This window comes from Bos indicus x Bos taurus, chromosome 4 (genome assembly GCF_003369695.1).
Source record: "Bos indicus x Bos taurus breed Angus x Brahman F1 hybrid chromosome 4, Bos_hybrid_MaternalHap_v2.0, whole genome shotgun sequence".
NCBI lineage: Eukaryota > Metazoa > Chordata > Mammalia > Artiodactyla > Bovidae > Bos > Bos indicus x Bos taurus.
In genome coordinates, this window is record NC_040079.1 from 57,844,232 (window position 1) to 57,857,309 (window position 13,078).

The 13,078-nt window shown below is 40.3% G+C and overlaps 1 protein-coding gene across 1 annotated transcript in view; it reads right to left on the bottom strand.

Moving 5' to 3' along the window:
• DPY19L2 (dpy-19 like 2) overlaps positions 1 to 2,966 on the bottom strand; it is a 92,978-nt gene extending 90,012 nt beyond the window's left edge. Inside the window, exon 1 of the mRNA XM_027539512.1 lies at positions 2,291 to 2,966. Within this exon, the coding sequence (XP_027395313.1) occupies positions 2,291 to 2,672 (382 nt within the window). The 5' untranslated portion in view covers positions 2,673 to 2,966. The remainder of the gene's footprint in view (positions 1 to 2,290) is intronic.
• Between the last annotated feature and the right edge of the window lie 10,112 nt (positions 2,967 to 13,078).

Sequence of the window (13,078 nt, forward strand, 5' to 3'; positions counted from 1 at the left end):
TTCACTCTCTTCGAACCTCAATCTCACCCTCTCTCCTCGATCGTTCTCCTTCAGCCTTTCATATTCCCAGGCCTTAAAATACTTCTCTTGATATAGTAGACCTTCCAACTACAAAATATTCTCTTCTCCATCCCCTGCCTTGTCTGACAAGATAATCAGCCAACTTCTTTAAAGTTCCTATAACTCTTAAATGACCAATGACCCTTCAGTTATCAACATCAACAGTCTCTTTCAATTCTCCTGCTTTTCAATCTCTCTGTAGAATTTCACCAGATTCTTAGATTTCTTTCTCTATCAAGACCCATCATACCAACCTGCCAATTCATCCATTTTCTGACCATTTTGTTTTTATATGCTTCTCTGTTTTTTATTTTTCTCTTCTCTCTTAAAACTAAGTATGTAGGGGTTTTCCCAAGTATCTTTACTTTGCTCTCTTTTCTATCTTGGAAATCTCACTCAATGTCAATGTTTCAACTCACTTCTACATGAATAATTCCCAAATCTACAATCCTCATGCCTGACCAAATGTTCTTTCTTCCTCTCATCACATTCCTTTCCTCTTCTACCTCATCACCTACCCAGGTCCTCTCAACATGTTTCCATCAACTTTCACCTCTGACTTCTCTTCTCCATTCCTACTGTCGCTACCCTCATTAAGACCACTGCTGCCTGGGGCTTCCCTGGTCCAGTGGTTAAGAGTCCACTCTGCAATGCAGGGATACCGGTTTGATCCCTGGTCCCAGAGGATCCCACATGCCACCGCAGAGCAACTAAGCCTGAGCACCATAACTATGAGCCTGTGCTCTAGAGCCCGGAAGCTGCAGCTACTGAGCCCACATGTAGCAACTACCGAAGCCTTGGTGCCTAAAGCCTGTGCTCCCCAACAAGAGAAGCCAGTGCACCCCAACTAGAAAAAGTCCACATGCAGCAACAAAGACATTAACACCAAAAAATAATAATAATAACATAAAAAAGACCATTATTGTCTGGATTTTAGCATTCAACTGTTTTTTTCTACCTCAGTCCGTATCCAGTCCATTTTACACACTGCTGTCAAATCAATCTCTCTGAAGCACACTTCTGATCCTATCACTCTATTTAAGTCATTCAATGTCAATATCAAGAACGTACTAAATGTCACAAAATTGTTCACTTTAAAAATGGTTAATTTTATGTTATGTGCATTTCACCTCATTTAAAAAAAATTATTTTCCTAAAGAAAAGAACCCATCAGTGCCATCCTACTGAATGAAGTTCAAATGCCTTAAATGTAGACTTGAATTAGACTCCCCACGGCTGGTCCCAACCAATTTTTTGAACACTCTACGTTCTCTTTTGGACCCTTACTTTTATTTCATATTTTCTTACTTCCATGGCTCTGATTATGCTGTTCTATAGGCTTCTAATACTTGTTGTTTGCTCCACACATCCAAATATTACCCTTTTTTGGTCCCAATTAAAATCCCACATTTTCCGTAACTAGACATCTGACAAAATCTAAATATGAACCCCCATTATTTCTCAAGTATTGTCTACATGCTCCAAATGTGGAGATCCATTCTACTGTAATATCAGCAATCAACTTACGATGGAAAAGAAATCACAACTTACATTAGGAGATATCTATCTGTGTTTCAATATATAACAGCAGCCAGTCTGAGCAAGGACTAGGCTCAAAATTGCTCTTAATGAAAAAGCAAAATTTACATCTTCAAAAATTAGGAATGCAAATAAAGAAAAATCTTTCAAGGGCTTAAATAAGAAGGCAATTTAGGCATCAAGCTCCTCAGCAAGATGAAAGTAAATAGATACCAACATGGGGAAATATATTGCCTAATTTGATCCTATTTCCCCTGTGAAAGATCCTCAACTCATTAAAACCAACATATTATTTTGCTTCATTCAAGGTGCAGAAAAATATAAAGTCTGACTTCCCCCTCCCCCAAAGCTACCCTATCATTTTCACTAGGGATAAATGGCTGCCTTAAGATGACATTTTGTTGGTGACACATAAAGTTATCACTGTGCCTGCAAACCTTTGAAAATGTTTTAAAATAAGAACTAAGAGGGCTCGGAATTTTTGTCAGCAATTTTCCAGATACTGGAACTCGCCATTATTGCTGCCAGACTTGCTTGTTAAACTGATATTCAAGATTCATGGAAACCACGTCCAACCCTAGGCTCAAGAGGGTACACGGGTCTCTCCATTGTGAGCCTAGTCGCCCGGGAGTGCTGGTGCCGGAGCTGTCGGGGCTCCTGCAAGGGGCTTTCCTCGGTCGGTTCCGCTCACCTATGCCGAAGGCCCCCTTGCCCGAGACCTGACGCCTTTGCAATAGTTGCGCCTTGTCCGAGAGCTGCTCCAGCAAAGAGCTGAGAAACGGAAAGCGGTCGTTCAGAAGATCGGTCCTTCTAACCATCTCCACTGGCACGCAATTCTGCGTTTTCAAGTTTCGGATCCTCCGCGGCGAATACTTCCGGGCGCCCCTTGTCAGGTTCCCCCTGCGTGTGCTCAAAGGCAGCTCCGGCCTTTTCACCTCCTCCTTCGGCTCCTTCTCCAACTCCCGCTCCCCAGATCCTGTGGCCCGGCGCCGCCGCCTAGACTGAGTGGAGCGGAGAAAGTGCGATGGCTCTGAAGCCGCACCTCTGAGCTTACTCCTCGTTTGCCCGACCATTTTCTCATAGTCCCCGTTCGGATGGGGCTGGTACTCTCTCCGGCGCCGGCCCGGCCTAGTCAGGCGAGGTCCGCAAGATGCCTGGCTCGGCTCACATTCTCAACGACTCGCCGCAGCGCCGTTGCAGGCTGCCCGGTCGTCAAGGCGACCGCGAAACAAAACCCAGGCTGCCTGGCGCCGCTCGTGCGCCGCTCACGCGCGCAGCCCCACGTGCGCTTATCCTGCGCACCCTGCCACGTGCACCTCCCACGCGTTCAGCCCCAGGTGCGCTTATCCAAAGCACCACGCGCAACCTCCCACGTGCGCTACCACGCCTGCAGCCCCACGTGCGCAGGTTCTTAGCACCGCCCCTCGCAGACCCTCCCACGTGCGCCCCCACGTGTCCATTCTGTAGTGAGCTGACTGCTCGGCGCTCCAAGCACGTCTCCACGCGCGTTTCCCAGCGCATCTTCTCACCTGCGCGGCTCAGCTGTCATACCTTGCTAGCGAACAAGACTGAAGAACTTTCTTCGTTTTAATTCCTTTCTTCGGGTTTAGCCTTAGCTTTGTTTTTGCCAAAAGGTTGTCTGTTTCAAGGTTATTAACAAAAAAGGAGATCTCAATTTTAAAAAGTAACAGTAGGGGGGAAAAAGCGAGGAAAGGAAGCGAGAGCCTGTGACGCGCCTGGCACTTATTAGGAGCGTCTCTCCTCGCCCCTTTGGAACACTTGGCTGGTATGGGACACCTAGAGTTCATCTCCTACACCGAGGCAGTGGCCCGACGCTGCAGGCAGCAGGTGGCAGAGCTGGCGTGAACCCGGTGAGTCTAACCGCACAGCCTCAGGTTGAATGCGAATTCAGAGTTGTCCCCTTTGAGGACAGAGTTTATCCATCTATTCTGAAGTGAAATTGTGTCCCAAACCAGGTTGCTCAGAATTCCTCGGCAGTTGAGCGCGGAGCAGTGCTCAGCACTCTCCCCTTTCTGAACCAGAAACCACCCGGGACCACATAAAAGGAGAAACCCACAGTCACTGCAGAGCCATACGCGACGCCACAGCGACTGGCAAAGATGCACAGGGACCGTGGCGCTTGTCATGTCCTCTGCTCCCGGCCCTGCGGCCAGAGCCCACACCGCCTCACGTCCCATCTGTTTCCCGACGGATCCAACTCCCTAAAACCCCTTTCCCCCATCTGGTCTAGACGCCCTGCGGCTAGGTTAATTTCCCAGATGCCACACCGCTCAGAAATGCTTAGGACTCCCATTGGCCCATAAATAAAAGTTAAACTCCTTGGCTTGTTTATTGGCACCTTTAGTAGCCTGCCCCATCTACCTTTTCAACTTCAATTTCCCACGTCCCCTGACATAGATCTTCCTCTCCAGTCATTCCAAGTGAGGTCTTCAATGTGACTCTTTTAGTTAACTATCCCTTTACTCATACCCTAAAGCCCTCTTGCGTTCTCATCCGTTTTTGCCTACCTCTTTCAGTTTTGTTTCTTTCCAAGCCCCACCCGGTTTCTCCAGCCTAGGTTAATTTCCCTATTCTGCAGGTCTAAACCGGCAAGGGCACCCCGCTCCAGTACTCTTGCCTGGAAAATCCCATGGACCGAGGATCCTGGTAGGCTGCAGTCCATGGGGTCGCTAAGAGTCGGACATGACTGAGCGACTTCACTTTCACTTTTCACTTTCATGCATTGGAGAAGGAAATGGCAACCCACTCCAGTGTTCTTGCCTGGAGAATCCCAGGGACAGGGGAGCCTGGTGGGCTGCCGTCTATGGGGTCGCACACGACTGAAGCGACTTAGCAGCAGCAGCAAACCAGTTACTGACAGCATTATTCATCTTGTCACTTAAATTAAGTAAGTGTTATTATTAATTTGCTGGTTTGTAAGATCCCCCCACCCCCCCCCCCCCCAAGGAGCCTTTCTATGTTCCTGGCACTGTTTGCTGCTTAAAATGGTCGGGCATTTAGGGAATTCCCTAACAGTCTAGCGGTTAGGACCCCGCTCTTTAATTGCCGAGGGCCCAGATTCAATCCTCACCCCCATCTCCACCCCCACCCCCTCGAGGCTAAAAAAATTAACAAAATGTTTTCGTATTTAATTGTATTTAATTCACACAGTAACTGTATGAATTAGGAAACCGTGGACTAAGGATGTAGTGATTTACCCAAGTTTTAACAACTGAAAAATTGTCCAACTCTGAGTTTAAAATACAAGGCACTTATGGGTGGTTGATAAAAATATATTATTTAAAAAATACGCAAATTCAAAAAATGCCTTATTTTTTCATATGAATATTCTAATATTGTTTTTGGAGTGCTATGATTTAATGAAAAGGAAATTATAGAATTATGTAAGACATGAATTGGGTGCATTTGCACCTTTATGTATGTATTAAATAGAGCATCTGGTTCTGGAGCTTTTTTATTTCTCTTTAATCTATCATTCGGAGAAGGCAATGGCAGTAATCTTGCCTGGAGAATCCCATGGACAGAGGAGCCTGGTAGGCTGCAGTCCGTGGGGTCTCTAAGAGTCCGACAGGACTGAGCGACTTCCCTTTCACTTTTCACTTTCATGCATTGGAGAAGGAAATGGCAACCCACTCCAGTGTTCTTGCCTGGAGAATCCCAGGGACAGGGGAGCCTGGTGGGCTGCCATCTACGGGGTTGCACAGAGTCGGACACGACTGAAGCGACTTAGTAGCAGCAGCAATCTATCATTATTGGTATATTTACAGGTTACTACTTCTGGTATCAGTTTGGGGAATTTATATTTTCCAACAGACATTTCAAGTCAACTGAATTATACACTCTTTTACCTGAAATCGATATGGTCACCTGTGCCTTTTCTAAAAATCAGTGTTTTCCCAAATAATCTGTTTATTCTTCAACGCTGTGATTTTTCCTAGATGTGTTTAAGTTATATCTTGTTGAATATTTTCAAAGGTAATTTGAGGGTCCCTGTTGATAGATTATCTACTTAAGTGATTTTATGTTTTACATCTTTGTTTTTTGTGAGGAGTGGGTAGTTTTCTGGGAGCAAAGAGTGGCTGCTACTGGGATGTTGGCCAAATGTCATTTTCAGGGACATTTTCTTGTATAACTCTGAACTGAAATTTCTGATTTTGGTCTTTTCTTCAGTCTGTTTTGTCTGTTTCTTACGTTTCTCTCTTTGCGAATTTGTTTCTTCGAGTTTCCTGTTGTCTTTTGGATCACTCCATGTGCAAACAGAATAAAGCATATGCTTATCCTTGGTCTAGCCCTCAAAGGTTCAAATCTGGTCATGTTCTCCATTTAAAAAATAATTTTTATGATGTTCATTGTACTATTATTTACATAAGTGAAAATTAGAACTCCCATGTCAAACAGTGAATTACAGAACACCGATGATGGTGAAGCATTGCTAAATTGAATAAAGTAATTTTAAATGAATACTTAACAGTATAGGAAAATACTTATAGTGTTAAAGATGGGCTTACTGGGTGGAGCTAATGGTAAAGAACCTGCCTGCCAGTGCAGGAGATGTCGGAGATGTGGGTCTATCCCTGAGTCAGAAAGATCCCCTGGAGGAAGGCATGGCTACTACTCCAGTATTCTTACCTAGAAAATCCCATGGACAGAGAAGCCTGGCAGACTACAGTCCATAAAGTCACAAAAAGCTGGACATGATTGGGTAATTTAGCATGCATATAGTGTTAAAGGTAAAATAAGCAGTGTATATATGATTCAGTGTATAGTAAACACATAGAATTAACTGTGTTCCATGGACTTCCCTGGTGGCTCAGTTGGTAAGGCATCTGCCTGCAATGCAGGAGACCTGGCTTTGATCCCTGGGTCGGGAAGATCCCCTGGAGAAGGAAATGGCAACCCACTCCAGTGCTCTTGCCTGGAAAATCCCATGGATGGAGGAGCCTACATAGGTTTAACATAGAAGTAACCCCATACATAGGAGTAACCCCATAGGCTACAGTCCATGGGGTTGCAAAGAGTCAGACACAAATTGAGTGACTTCACATACTCCCCTCTAAATCTTTTACATAGAAGACTCATATATGGAAAATTACCAGTGTGTGACCTTTAGTTTAGTAACTTAGTCACTCTAATATTTATATCCTGATCTGAAAAATGCTGAAGCACTTAAAGCATAGTAAAGCATCTAAAAGAGTACATGCTTACTTTTAAAATTGTTACTATATCTTGGGGACTTACCTGGTGGTCCGGTGGTTAAGACTCCAAGCTCCCACTGCAAGGGGCAGGGCTTTGATTCTTGGTCAGGGAACTAAGATCATACATGTCGTACATTATGACCAAAAAATAAGATAAAGTGCTCTGGAGTGACCATATTTAGAGTATGCCGATAAGTATTACTTCCAATTAATGTTTTGCTCACCTATATTTTTGTCATTAGTTTTATGTTAGTTCTATTGTTAAACAGTAATAAGAATTCTGTGCTCACTAGTTAACTGAGAAAACTGAGAGTTGCCTAAATGATTTTGCATTCTCTCAGTAAGGGGAGGGATAGATTGTGTATGTGAGGGGAAACATGACACTTAGTTTTATTCTGTTGAACAGAATCATGGCATGTTTTCATCTTGTATAACTTCCCTAACAGTGTTCATTTATTTTGAGCTAGCTATTTTGGACACAGTTGTTGCAGTCATATTTAGCTATATGCTTGTTAATAGCAATGACTTAAATCAGTATTCCTGATACTTATTTTCTGCTGAACTGACAGTGCATTATAATTTTATATAATGCAGTATATTCTCAAATTATTTTTTTCTCTTTGAAATGAAGATAATACGTGATTTAGCAAATTGTTTCCCTCACATAGAGATTTTCCAGGCATCTATGTCTAAAACGTGTCTCAAGTTTTCTTTTAGTAAAGCAATTGCTTCTTTATGCCAAAATGCAGTGAAACTGTAAAACCTGAAGATGGCAGTAATGACTTGTAAATCAGGATTTTAAAAATTAACAGAAGTTTTTTAGTTCATTTTTTTAAATATGAAAAAATCACTGTTATTGTACATCAGTTAACTAAATAGGAAATGTAGGGAAATTCCAAATTAATCCATCATAAAGATATTACATTGTGTATTTCATATATCAAAATAATTAAGATATTCATCATGGCCAGTGTTTGGTTTTCACAAATAATAATGATTTTGCTTTCATTGAATCAGATATTTTTAATCAAGTTTAAGTGTTTTAACTTTGCACAAATATATAGATATAAATTTAAGTGGATAGTTGGGTTACATCTATATCTAGCTTAGTTATATGGATCTGGAAAGATTGAGATAATAAAGTGAATATTGCTTTGAAAATATTATACAAGTTGATAATTTAGAATACTAATTTCACTTTAATAATATGCATACAAAATGGGGTTTTATTTGTGCTATTTCACAGTTTCGTATACATTACTTTTTTCCCCCTCTTTAAAGAGTTGGAATTGGCATCAAAGTGTTTACCTCTAGTCTGTCATCATTAACTAGTCCTAAAGATGAGAGCAAAATTCTTAGGATCTCATGATTATATTAACTATTACTGAGCCACATATCCAAGATTTTTTCAGAGCATTTAGATTTAGTTATTTTATTCATTTCAATTAAGTTTTTAAAAGATGGACTGAATGAGATTCATTTTCTATACTTTTGCAAGACTTCCTATAAATTCACAAAGATGAAAAAAATTCTGTTTATTCATGTATCTCTGTATTTGCTTCAAAAATAGAATAACCATAGACTCAGTTTTCTTGGTGGCTGTTTATTTTCTGATTGGTCTGTTTCATATATGTTAAAAGGTCCTTTCAAATTCATCTGCAGCAAGTTACTTCCACTAAAAGAAATGTCTTTGCACATGTATGTTTTATGAAACAACTTCTTCAGTCTAAAAGCATTACATATCTTGCATTGATTCATTTTTATATAGTGCATTTGCTGCTATGAATTACTTTATAGAGCCTGTTTCAATTCTAGTTTTATGCAGGTGCTTGTTCATAGAAGAAAATGGAAAGTCATCAAATTGCAGTGAAGCATACAGCTTGAATGTAAATACATCTGTATGTGATACTTTGTGTAAACACTGCCTTTTCATCCACAGGAGAAAAGATATCTTGTAATAAGTTGAAATTTCTGGAAGTTCTAGTCCTTCTGTGTCTGTGAGGGTCCTATTCTCCTTTTAAAACTGTCTCTCTCAACCACCCATACTGGTTAGTTCCCCAGGCCTATATCAGATGAAATGAGATCTGCTTGACCTTAAACAGCCTTTATATAGAAATATTTCATTCAGAGGAAGGAAGATAATCCAGTAATTAATTGGGAGAATTCCTTCACCTCCTCCACAGAGAGACCACCTGATTGTATAATATGTGCACACTGATGTGAGCAGAAGGGTACTTGGTAATCATTTTAAAATGACTTAACCAATACATACACAACCACGGGCATGTATTTATGTCATACCTCCAAAGTCCATTTTTCCATGAACCCAATGATGATAGTTCCTTGAATAATTTCCAACATATGGATTTTAAAAAATTTACAACCAAAGTAACTAATACAAGAACTACTACAAATAAGCAAAAGTCTTAGACCATATTAAAGAATGGACTGTTGTTTATGTATGAGCAGCTTAGATGCAAAATATAGCAAAAAAAGAAGTGAAACATAAGACACGTGTGTGCTATGTTTTATATCTCACTTTAGATTGACTTAAAATTTAACTTGGATTATAACACAGTGGTAAAGAAATATCACAGTGGGATATTAGCCAGTATGTCTTGGCAATTTACTTCACCAGCTCTGATTTCTTCAACCATGAAATAAAGACTGTGGACTGCATAGCCTTATTACAGGGCTTCTGAATTGGTAAAGTGGCCCTAGTGGTAAGGAACCCACCTGCCAGTGCAGGAGACATTAAGAGACACAGGTTCAGTCCCTGGGTTGGGAAGATCCCCTGGAGGAGGGCATGGCAACCTACTCCAGTATTCTTGCCTGGAGAATCCCATGGACAAAGGAGCCTGGCAGGCTACAGTTCATGGGGTTGCAAAGAGTCAGACATAACTGAAGCCACTTAGCATGCACGCATAGCCTTATTTAAACTTTTAAACTTGATTCCAGTTAGTATTTGAACATACGTTTAGGTAGCTGGAAAAATATACATGTTGAGTTATATAGTGCCCTGTACCAAACTCCCTTGTTAACCATGCTTCTCTTCTCTCCTTACCTGTCTCTAGCTATGTGTTCAGATTCCACCTTGATGGTCTTACTCTCTGCAATCTACCCCTCAATTTGTTCCCTATCCTGTCCTTCGGTTGCTACACCTCTCACTGCCAACTCAGATGAACTAAGCCTATCTCACTCGACCTATTCAGCCCAGCCCCAACCTGGCCTCTACTGCATCCCTAAACTCTGTTCTGGTTCTTTCCTGATTCTATATGATGTCCAGTCTCTTAGATACAGTTGACTTCATTGTTCCTATTCTCTTAATTATGTCCATCCTTTAGAAGCCTAAGTGGCAACTAGTGTATAAAGGGAAGAGGAAACGTCCCTAAATAATAAGTGTTTTTATGAAGACCACCAAGGTCTTGCTTTGGACATCAGAGTCCTGCTTTCACATAAATATTGACTTGTTCTTCAAAGGTAAATGTGGAAGTTTAGAATTTCCTTCTTGTCATTGCTACAATCTGAAACTCTTGAGACTCATCAGTGACAATGTAAAATTCAGTAGGAGAAAAATTGTTGAGTTATTTGTTTATGTTTCTTAATTAAGATTATGTACCTGGAGACACAGAAGACAATGTATTGTATAAATCCACGTATATGAAATGCCCAGCAGAAGGATATTCAGAGAAACAGAAAGTAAAGGCAATGTAGGCCTTAATTTTTCTCTCTAAAATCTAGAAATATTTGTCATAGGGTTTAGCATAGAGTCTTAGTTATGAATACAGACAGGGTTTGAAACCTGGCTATCTCACTTACTTTGTAGGCCTATGAGCATTTAATTTCTCTATGCCTCAATTTTCTCATACCTCAAATGGGAATAATAATAGCACATGCCTCAAAGAGTTGTTGCAAAGGTTAAGTAAGATAATGTATATAAAGTATATAGATATAGTAAATGTTTTATAAAAGTAAATAATTATTACCATATCAAGGCTCAAGATGGAAATGGAAGTATTTATATCATCTTTTTCTTTTCCAGGGAGTCCAGAGAAACAGCTACAGTTCTTCCTAGGGAAAAAAAAAAGAGGAGATAAAAATAACCCAATTTAAATTGAGAGCCTAAAACCATACAATGCTATCTAATAGGCAGAATTATCTTCTTTTTACAGATAAAAAGGAATTTTGAGGCAGGGAGAAGATTTTAGACTGCTCACTCTTAACTCACAAGTACACATGATTTACTCCCTGGAAGTCCTCAAAGTTGACAAGTTGGGCCCTAAAAAATGGAAATGAAATATTTTCTGGATAGCTTTTTTTATGTTTTAAAGTAACAGCTTTAGTGATATATAATTCACATAGCATGAAATATATTCTTTTAAAGTGTAGGATTCTGTGACTTTAGTATATTCACAGTGTTGTGGAACAATCACTGCTATCTAATTCCACATTTTTACTACTCCCCACCCCCAAAATACATCATACTAGCTAGCTGTCATTCCCATTTCTCCTTTCTTCTATCCCCTAGCAGTCTGCTTTCTGTCTCTCTGAGTATCTTTCTACTGGGTGTTTCATATAAATGGAGTCACACAACGTGTCTTTTGTGTTTGGCTTCATTCACCTAGTGTAATGTTTTCAAGGTTCATCCATGTTGAAGCACATATCAGTACTTCATTTCTTCTTATAGCTAAATAATATTTAGTTACATAAATATAACAAATTTCATTTATCTGTTTACCAGTTGATGGACATTTGGGTTGTTTCTACTTTTATGGATATTATGAATAATAGGAATATACATATACAAGATTTTATGTGAACATACGTTTTCATTTCTCCTAGATATATACCGGGCATAGAACTCCTAGGTCATGTGGTAACTCTACCTTTAACATTTTAATGAACCACCAGACTGTTTTCCAAAGTGGCCATATCATTTTATATTCTCACCACCAATGTACAAGGGGTCCAATTTCTTTACATCCTTGCCAACACTTGTTACTCTCAATCTTTTGATTATAGCCATCATAGTGGGTGTGAAGTGGTAGCTCATTGGCTTTTTTAAATTGTTGTTTAGTCATTAAATCCTCTTCTGCTCTTTTGCAACCCTATGAACTGTAGCCTACCAGGCTCCTACTGTCCATGGGATTTCCCAAGCAAGAATACTGGAGTGGGTTGCCATTTCCTTCTCCAGGCGATCTTTCTGACCCAGGGATTGAACCTGCATCTCTTGCATTGGCAGTTGGGTTATTTACCACTGAGCAGCTCAGTGGTAAAGGGCTATTTTTTTTAATTAATAGACTTTATTTCTTAAAATAGTTTTAGAATTTCATAAAAACTGAGCAGAAAGTACAGAATTCCTATATGTCCCCATATACCCTTCCCCTCTACTGTTGCACATCCTGTATTAACATTTTGCACTAGTTTGGTACATTTGTTACAGTTGATAAATTAATAATGATACATTTTTATTAACTTATGTAATTATAGTTTGCATTATGGCTCACTCTTTGAGCTGTATGGTTCTTTGGGCTTCGACAATTGCATCATGTCATGTATCCTTCATTATAATATCATCAGAATAGTTTCATCACCCTAACAAGTCTATATGTTTCACCTTTTCATCCCTCTCTCTTCCCAAACCTCTGCAAACCACTAATCTTTTTATTATCTCCATGTGCTTAGTCACTCAGTCATGTCCGGCTCTTTGAGACCCCATGGACTGTAGTCCGCCAGGCTCCTTTGTCCGTGGGGAATTCTCCAGGCAGGAATACTGGAGTGGGTTGCCATGCCCTTCTCCAGGGGATCTTCCCAACCCAGGGACCGAACCCAGGTCTCCCACATTGCAGGCGGTTTCTTTACCATCTGAGCCACTAGGGAAGTCCACTATCTCCATAGTTTTGCCTTTTCCAAAATGTCATACACGGTGGCTGTACCATTTTGCATTCTCACCAGGAATAACTGTTATTCTTTGTCCTTGTCAGCATTTGGCATTGTTGGTGTTTTGGATTTTAGCCATTCTAACAGGTGTGTAATGGCATCTCGTTGTTGTTTGAATTTGCATTTCCCAAATGACATGTGATGTTGAGCATATTTTAATATTTATTTGCCACCTTTATATATTTTCTTGGTATGTTTTCTATTCAGATAGATCTTTTGCCTGTTAAAAATATGGATTGTTTTCTGATTGATGAGTTTGAATAGGTCTTTGTATATTAATACAAGCCCATTATCAGATATGTGTTTTGCAAACATATTCTCCC